General features: G+C 40.8%; 1 protein-coding gene across 1 annotated transcript in view; it reads left to right on the top strand.

Annotated features, from left to right (window-relative positions):
- LOC143020425 (uncharacterized) overlaps positions 1–9,403 on the top strand; it is a 27,693-nt gene extending 18,290 nt beyond the window's left edge. The window contains exon 2 of the mRNA XM_076176842.1: positions 9,332–9,403. Within this exon, the coding sequence (XP_076032957.1) occupies positions 9,332–9,403 (72 nt within the window). The remainder of the gene's footprint in view (positions 1–9,331) is intronic.
- The last annotated feature ends 597 nt before the right edge of the window (positions 9,404–10,000 follow it).

Raw genomic sequence — 10,000 nt, 5'->3', positions numbered from 1 at the left:
TATTTACATAGAACTTACTTTACATAGAACTTACTTTACATAGAACTTACTTTACTTTACAATGTAACCTACTTTACTGCTGTAATTTTTTTTATGAACAACCATAATTAATTCTATTATAAGAATAATATCACAAAAATTAACTCCTTATTATATAATATTAATTCCATTTTTTTATATATATACACATATATTTTTATGATTTTGTAATCCCATTACTATATCCCCCTTCCCATATCTAAGCATAACATAATACCCTTAGTTACTATATACCTATTATTCATATTTTAACAACTCCTTTTTTTTCTTAGATTACAAATCAAAACTAACTATTAACTAATACATGACTTAACAACATGGCCTTTGCCACCAGATCCAAAATTAAACAAAGTTTACATAGCGTCTTCTCAAAGTCTAGAGAAGACAAACAACAACATGACATATCCAGTGACAAAGAGGAAATACACACAGAAGACTTAATTGGCAATGACAAACCAGACCATTTTTACCTATATCCACAGGTTGACAATACCTCTAAACAGTTAACCAATGACCAATTAAATAATCCTGACAAAACTAATCCCAATGCAGATACTCCAATAGACCCTCTTTATGAGAACGATGTCTTACCTTTTTTCAACCAGCCTTCTCAAGTAGACACCTCCAAACCATCTCAACCACAACAACCCACCCAACCAACTCCTCATATTGCTCCTCCAAATATGCAAACAAAACCTCCTATAAACCATAATCCATCCAACCCCCATATCCAAACACATAATAACCCCCCTCCCATTCAGCAGCAGTACCAAAACTTCCCCTTTCCTTCCCCCCATACCCCATCTGGTCAAACCCACTCTACACCATACCACCAACCACAACCTAACCTTCCTCCAAACCCACAATATTACCCTTACCCACTACCTCAACCAACAATAATTAACAACTATCAAACCATAACCCCCCTCACAGAAATCCCAACCTTTTCCCAAGATAGTGGAATATCCATTACAGATTTCTTGACAGCATGTGACCTGTTTTTCTCCAAAAATATACAATACTCAGAGACAGATAAAATAAATTTGTGCCGTCAGAAAATAAACCCATCTGACATTTGCCGTTCAAAGGCAAGGATGCTAGACACCCTAGTTGCATCTGGAATCACTTATCAGGAATATAAACGCCACCTCCTTAAGGTCTTTCATAACAAACAACCTAACAACATTTCCTTCCTCATCACCTTCCTCAATAACACTAGAGTCCCACCACATTCCATTACTAACATAATGGATTTTGTTGCAAACGGAATGAAAGAGGTCAGAGAAGACCTAGAAAATAACTCTCCTTGGACTCACACTGATCAATTTGGTCAAAATGTAATGCCAACAAAACACTTACTAACATTCCTTGAAATAGCTTCCTATCTCTCCCAACTCCCTCCAAAGTGTTTAAAGGAAGCCTCCAAAAAGGAACTAGACACTAGAAATCCTCTAGCTTATACCTATATTTTAGATATCATGAATGCTTGCAATGTATCCTTAGATACCCCCAACCATCTCCCCAGACTAAATAGCCTTCACTCACAGCAACCCCCTCCCATCAATCAAGGACAACCTTCTAAGTGGTGCTCCTACCATTCATCAAACAGTCACAACACGAAAGACTGCATACAGCAAAAACAATACCCGCAGGTACAACACCACTCTATCCCTTGCTCAGTTCATGGAACCTTTTCCCACACCGATGCCCAGTGTTGGACACAGCAAAAGCAACACACGCAGGTACAACACCACCCTATCCCTTGCTCAGTTCATGGAACCATTTCCCACACAGATGCCCAGTGTTGGACACAGCAAAAACAACACCCACGCTCAGTGCATGCTACTACCTCACACCAGAATCAAAACAAACAAGTTCCACCCCCCTTTAAACACCCACTCCTACCTACACCAACACATCCAATCAAATACTGCAACCTACACCAAACATCAACTCACTCCAACAAAGAGTGTTACCTACAGAAAACACAACAACAACCACATCAGAGAAATAACAAACCATTCACTACCCCTCGACAAACAACTCCCTCCCACACGACACGCACAACTCAACAACGATTGGGGGAACGTGTACCAGCCTCACGCACCAAACCACCATAGGAATATCTCATACACAACACAAATACCTCACCCTAGAAGTAAGCCTAGACCAACTTAAAGTTGACATGATGGTTGATACAGGAACAAACCTGAACATCATCCCAAGAGCTCTGTATGAAGCATTAAATGACCCACCCCAAATTCAATTTTCCAATATGGAAGGACTCTTAATAGAAGGGAGCACAATTCCTCTACACGACACCATAGACTTAAATATTGAAGTCAACAATCACAAAGTAGGTTTCACAACTTTCCACATAGCAGATGAATGGAGCCTTGATCAACAAGGTATAATAGGACTACACTCATTAAAGATTTGGAAAACTAAGATAGATTTTGAGACTAACAAAATCTCCTTCCGAGATGTAAATAATGAATCAACAGTTCCTGAGACACCCAACTCAGACACACAACATCTCTCATGTCTACCTTCCTTTAATACTCCCAATCCCACTAACAACTATTCCTTCCGACCACCCCCTTATTTCACCTCAAAGGCACTGATGTCTAACACAGTCATCATACCCCCTAGACATTCAATAACAGTCCCACTATACATACCCGGTGCAATAGACCATCAGGACGTCATAATCGACTCAGACACGTCCAGGATTAACAACATAACCATTGAGTCCTCCTGGGACACAATATCTGAAAATAAACATACACTAGCTATGTTAACAAACATGTCAGACCAATACCGTAAAATCAGGAAGAATACAAACATCTGCGCAGTCCATCTCCATAATTCCCCTATCCAGGAACCACTGCCGCAACACATCAACCAAGTAAGACCAACACAACCCCTCCCCCCTATTCCCCCAGACCAAATCACGACATCAGCTGACGGAGAAAGTCATAACGAGCTATTAGCTCTCCTACAGAGGAATAGATCAGCTGTCGCCTTAGAAGGCGAATCACTAGGCAAATGTGATATAATCAAACATCACATCCAAATTCCCCCAAACACCCCCCCTTCATACACCCCCGCTTACCGCATACCCCACAGTAGGAAATCCCAAGTCAATGACAGTGTACATGAGATGATACACCAAGGCGTAATTTCCCATTCAGACTCCCCATGGAACAGTCCCCTCTTTTTGGTCCCTAAGAAAGACGGAACCTTACGCCCTGTTGTTGACTTCAGAAAAATAAACAACCTAACTCAATCTGACCCACACCCCCTCCCCGCCATGCAAGATGTACTACAATGCATTGGCAACGGGAACTCTGTTTTTTCCACAATAGACCTCAAGTCAGCCTTCTGGCAGGTCGAACTAACAGAGGAATCAAAACCCGTGACTGCATTTTCCACTGACAAAGGACACTCATTTTGAACGTATGCCCATTTGCCTTAAGAATGCCCCCACAACCCAACAAAGGTTGATGACCCGCATTTTCAGTGACATGATAGGAATCTCAATATTCGTCTATTTAGACGACCTCATTATATATAGTCCCACAGAAAGAGACCACCTTAACACTTTAGAGATTGTCATCAAACGTCTCAAACATACGGGATTAAAGATTCAATTAAAGAAATGTAGATTCCTCATGAAGGAACTCACCTTCCTAGGCCATAAAGTGGATGCAAAAGGGATTCACACAACCACAGATAAAATAGATACAATAAACAATTTCCCAACCCCCAGAAACGCAAATGAAACACGAAGTTTCATAGGGTTAGCCTCCTACTACAGACACTTTATCCGAAACTTTGCTGATATTGCTTCCCCTCTGACCAAATTCACAAGGAAAGGCGAGCCATTTCAATGGTCAGAAACAGAACAGCAAAGTTTCGACACTCTCAAACACGCACTCACCACAGCCCCTGTACTAGTTTTCCCTGACATGAAGAAAGAATTCTTTCTTTACACAGACGCCTCCTCTAAAGGAATAGGCGCAGTCCTACAACAGAAAGATGACAATGGCAAAGAGCACCCCATAGTCTACGCAAGTAGAGTCCTAAATAAAGCTGAAAGTAACTACTCAACTACACACAAAGAAGGACTTGCAATCATATGGGCACTAAAACACTTTAAATACCTCATTTTAGGCTACAAGATTACCATACTAACAGACCACCAACCCCTAGTCTATCTTTTTAACTCCAAAGACTTACATGGGAGAGTTGCTAGATGGAAAACAACTCTCCTTGATTACGATCCCATGATCGTATACTTAGCTGGGAAAGCTAACGTAGTGGCAGACTGCTTGAGCAGACAAACTCACATCACCCCCATCACCCAAACCACATGCATACCCATGCGAGAACTCAGAGATGAAACTGACAGAGACCCAATATGGTCTCCAATAAAACAGCATCTCATATCACAAACCCCCTTACACTCCCGACCACCTGTCCCTATTGAGGAACTCAATCTGGTCGACGGAGTCATAAGGAGAACCATTAATACAAGAGAGGTTACTGTTATCCCCAGAGCCCTAGTCCCCAAGGTCCTACACATATTGCACAACAGTGCAATGGGAGGCCACTCGGGCAGAGATAAGACACTAAACACTGCTAGGCACACATATTATTGGCCTTACATGAAAAGAGATATAACCACACACATAGATTCTTGTGTAACTTGCAACCAATTCAGAGGCCCTAACCTGAAACAAATCAACATAAAAGATATCCCACTCCCTGCTGAGCCATGGGAAACACTTGGCATTGACCTACTGAAAATGCCAACGAGCCATCAAGGTTCCAATTATGTACTCACAGCAGTTGAGTACTTATCAAAATACACAATCTTAATACCACTCCAGGACAAAACAGCTGAGACTGTAGCCAAAACCCTGGTCAACAATATCTTTTGTAAATACAACATACCACACACAATGTTATCTGACAATGGCTCAGAATTCAAAAATGAAGTGATGCGCGAAATAGCACATCTTTACAACATTGACCAAACATTTGCCACTGCATACCACCCCCAGGGAAACGGTCTGACTGAGCGAACAAATCGCAAGGTCCTAGAAATTCTCAGACCATTGGTCAATGACCTCATGGACACTTGGGAAGATTGGCTACCACAGGTACAAGCCAGTATCAATAGCACAGTAAATTCCGCAACAAAGATGTCCCCACATGAAATCATTTTCGGCCAACCAATGCGCCTACCCTACCAAATATTCAACCAACCCCCCCCACCCTTATACAACATAGATAACCTCGCACACTGCATCAAAAGAGGTATGCAAACAATTTACAAAAAAGTTAGAGCAAACCTGAAAGAAGCCCAGGAAAAGACAAAGACTAAACAACACAAACGGTCAATTCCACTTGACATAGCACCTGACGACACAGTCATGGTAAAAGACTCAGGTCGAACAAACAAACTCAAACCCAAATTCCTAGGCCCCTTCATAGTCACAAGTTCACTCCCTAACAATGTTTTCCTACTAACAGATCCTTCTGATCACACCACCTTCACCATACATGGAGAGAAGTTGAGAAAGGTCAAACTGAACCTCGACCCAATCTCACCTCCCATCCACAACCCACCTATCACAGACGCACACCAATCACCAATACGCAAGTCTCATCCCATGACTCTGCGTCGACGCAACTAAACATGCACTCTAGCTCTCGCCCCTGAAGATGCAGGACGTCATGTATCTATCAGTGGAGGTTAAAATGGCCCATTTCCAATAAGAACTCTATTCCACATATCTATAAAACTTCTCTACTTCCTTCCGACCAATATAATCTTAGCGAGAGTCAGATAAACATATCCTCATACACTGAGACATAACCTTCATCCTCCAAAAGTAAATACATCATTAATTACCCACCTTAAACATCGACTACTTTTGACATGGACTCATTCGACTTACATCATAGGATTCTTCCATATAACTCCACAGCCCTTTCCCTCTTAATCATGCTCTTTATACTAATAATAATAATCATATTCTGTTGCATGAAGTAACACCTTCCAAAACCTTTCCACCTCCATACCCAAATTGTTGTAAACCTAGATTAAGTTTATTCTTGTGTCTCACCCAATATCTTAAATACTATAAAAATTCATACAGAAACTATATATCCATACTATGAAATAAAACGAGTGCAATGTGACACACCAAACTGACCATAGAACAGTGTCTAGAAAAACAACACTCCCAACAGTGATAGTGTTAAACCATAAAAACAATAACATTTAAAAAGTGAATTAAACAGTGTATGTGAAATCCAATAGAACATGTAATCTGGTGAGACACAACGTTACACTTCTGAGACACAACATCGCTACCCCTTAATTACAGTTCATGATCCCCCTTGGGACCTCAGATTCACTTCAACAACACCCCCCCCATCCGCACATTTTTAACCCCACAGGATTTTGTCTCTGAATTTTTTTTCTCGATGTATTACCCATATAAATACTTTTGTAAACCATGTACCCTAGGTGCCGGGAGCCACCTAACCCCAGGGGGAGAGCGATATGTATACGCCACCATATACATGATGAGTAATATCACTCGCTCACACTCCCTCACTCACTCCCTCACTCACTCACCCACTCAATGTCAGGCCCTTCTAGCTGACTAAGAACTAAGTCAGCAACCTTCGGGTCGGCAACAACAACTCGACCACCAAACAGACATACGAACGCACATGAACATCCGAGTAACCAAACAAACACAAAACACAAATTACGTATACTAACGATCCTCCCCTGGATATATAATTAACATGTATGATAATAGACAACAATACATAATCAATGCAGTTGCACCACCCATGTGAGACAACGGACCTTCTCGAAATTAATGTAAAGACTAAAGACTAAACCCAACACAAGAAAGTGCTGAGATTGTCACTTCCGGCCAATGACCACCAGGGTAACGTGGCCGAGAAGAGGGTTGGGACGATGACAGGTGTTGTGCAACAAGAAGTGGTGTGATAAACAGTTATATATATGTAACCACATTAATGTATCGTTCTGTTTAACAGTTGACAGTGTATATACCATAACTGCAAAACCTGAAAGCTTTGAATAAAATGGTATAAACTTAATACGAATCTACATATACCAGTACCCGTACCTAGTGAACGATACAGTGTGTGTGTGTGTGTGTGTGTGTGTGTGTGTGTGTGTGTGTGTGTGTGTGTGTGTGTGTGTGTGTGTGTGTGTGTGTGTGTGTGTGTGTGTGTGTGTGTGTGTGTGTGTGTGTGTGTGTGTGTGTGTGTGTGTGTGTGTGTGTTTTGTGTGTGTGTGTGTGTGTGTGTGTGTGTGTGTGTGTGTGTGTGTGTGTGTGTGTGTGTGTGTGTGTGTGTGTGTGTGTGTGTGTTTGTATGCATGCAATACTATCCACAAAATCTTATGAATATAAAAATTGCAGGAACAGTGGGACAAGACCTAGCCCAAATTTCATGGTTATTCTGATATCTTTAAGTAATTATTCGTAGTATTATGTAGGTCACACATTCCGCTTTCGCGGGATTAGTTTTTGTGGCTATGAAACTTTAAAAGAAAAACTATTAACAATATTGAAAACTACTAATAATTAGCAACTTAAAGAAAATAAAGATAGTAAGGAAAAGAATTAGGTGAAATCACTCATTTACCACACTGATCCTGAATCTAAATAATGACCTATGACTATCTAAAGATGTCTGCAGCAAATCGGGCATATAATGCACAATTGACGAAAAGAGCAAAAAGTGAGGACTAACCCCCCCCCCCCTGAAAAAAAAATCTCGGTAGCATATTCGCTTGGCCCGAGAGTGAAAAATTAGTTTCAGTACCAAAAATTCAAAGTATTTGGAAGAGGATATAGCTCAAATAGACCATCATTGTTTTCTGCATATAGAAGTACATCAATTGCAAACGAAAAACCGATTTAAGAAAATAAAGTTGAAGAATTAATAAAGGAAGGTTGACAAACATTATTTTTGATGGATTTAGAGGAAATCTATCATAAATCTGAAAGAAATATCATGTCTGTTTCTCACAACTGTGTCAGAGTAGTAGTAGGTTCAGTAGTAACAATACTAGCAGTAGTATTTCTAATAGTTGTGGTGATGGTGGTGGCTGTCTTGTAGTAGTGGTGGTAGAAGTAAAACTGAAATAGTAGTCGTAGTAGTAATACTTGTAGAAGTAGAAGCTGTGATAATAATAGTAGTATACATTGTAGCACTAGTTGTTGTAGCAGGATATGTACCAGTTGTAATCGTACCACTGCCAGAGGTAGAGGTTGAAGTAGGAACAAATGTAGAAAAAAGTAATAGCTGAAGAGACCAAAGGAACAATGGCAGTGGGTTTAACTATACTAATTTAAAAAGTTCTCTCATAACGACAACAAATGGTGCAGCCAATTTAGATAACAAGGAAAGGGCAAAGGTCGAAGAATAGTCCAATTGCCATGTAGAGGATTTATTTTTCTTTGGTGCTTAAAATTGTTAATACGGTCAAGGTCTTCAAATTATGGTCCAGCCACCGTATTTTCTATTTCTTACTATTCTTGATTTTTTTTTTTTTTTTTTTTTTTTTTTTAGGTCTACCCACCATCTAATAAAATCCTCTGGCAACATTAATCCCTTCCATACGATGGTGCCTACGTAAGCGTAACGAGATGCGAGTGTCTATATGAGGATGCCTGCACTGGTGCCTTGATCATATCTATTTTGTAGTTGTAGCTGAGTGACCCCCATATTCTCTGAACTGGCTTGATCATATTTTCTGTTGTTATTGATGTTCAGAATGAAAATGATCGAGTAATACAGCTATAACTTTATATGTTATAACGCGAGTATTATGATGCATCATTGAATCATCGTACTTCAGTCACTTGATGCTGCCCGCAAGAATTTGACTAGTATTGAAGAGGTTAAGAAGAAACCCTTTAGATGACGCCACTGGAGTGAAGTATTCAACCTTCAAATGAAAGCGTTTTAATCAACTGAATAAAAATCACCTGGAGAAGGTCTTAAAACCTATATAGATCCAATCATCATCATTCAGAAAAGATTGCTATCACTGAAGGATTCACGAGATATTCTTCCATATCTTTTTCAAAATTCTTAGGAAATCTTTTGGAAGAGTTCCACGTCTTCCGGCATTTATTCGTTTTTCTTTTCCTTCTTATCAAGAAAAAGTTGTCTTTTAGTCCCTTCATCTCAAGGACGTATGTTACCAATTTTATTCCGGCAGTTAGCGGGAGAAAATCTTCATCGGTGGAACCAGAAGACTTCCTTCAGACCTGAGATTACCTCGTCTGTATAAAACCATTTACACATAAATGGCATTGAATCTCAACACCCACTTTATTTGAGTGGATGACATGCAGTGCGTGGGTGCGCGCACCCGTGTGTGTGTGTGTGTGTGTGTGTGTGTGTGTGTGTGTGTGTGTGTGTGTGTGTGTGTGTGTGTGTGTGTGTGTGTGTGTGCGTGTGTGTGTGCGTGTGTGTGTGCGTGTGTGTGTGCGTGTGTGTGTGCGTGTGTGCGTGCGTGTGTGTGTGCGTGTGTGTGTGCGTGTGTGTGTGCGTGCGTGTGTGCGTGCGTGTGTGTGTGCGTGTGTGTGTGCGTGTGTGTGTGCGTGTGTGTGTGCGTGTGTGTGTGCGTGTGTGTGTGCGTGTGTGTGTGCGTGTGTGTGTGCGTGTGTGTGTGTGTGTGTGTGTGTGTGTGTGTGTGTGTGTGTGTGTGTGTGTGTGTGTGTGTGTGTGTGTGTGTGTGTGTGTGTGTGTGTGTGTGTGTGTGTGTGTGTGTGTGTGTGTGTGCGTGTGCGTATTTGTGTATTTGTAATAAACCCTGTTTTATGCATTTATGATAAAAGATAGAAAGTCATCGTGCCCTTTGCGATTTACTTCTGTATACCTCATT

The sequence above is a fragment of the Oratosquilla oratoria genome, chromosome 40 (genome assembly GCF_046742065.1).
Source record: "Oratosquilla oratoria isolate Oo_2021 chromosome 40, ASM4674206v1, whole genome shotgun sequence".
Taxonomy (NCBI): Eukaryota; Metazoa; Arthropoda; class Malacostraca; order Stomatopoda; family Squillidae; genus Oratosquilla; species Oratosquilla oratoria.
The sequence above is the reverse complement of the archived record's forward strand: the minus strand, read 5'-3'. Positions and strand labels throughout refer to the sequence as shown.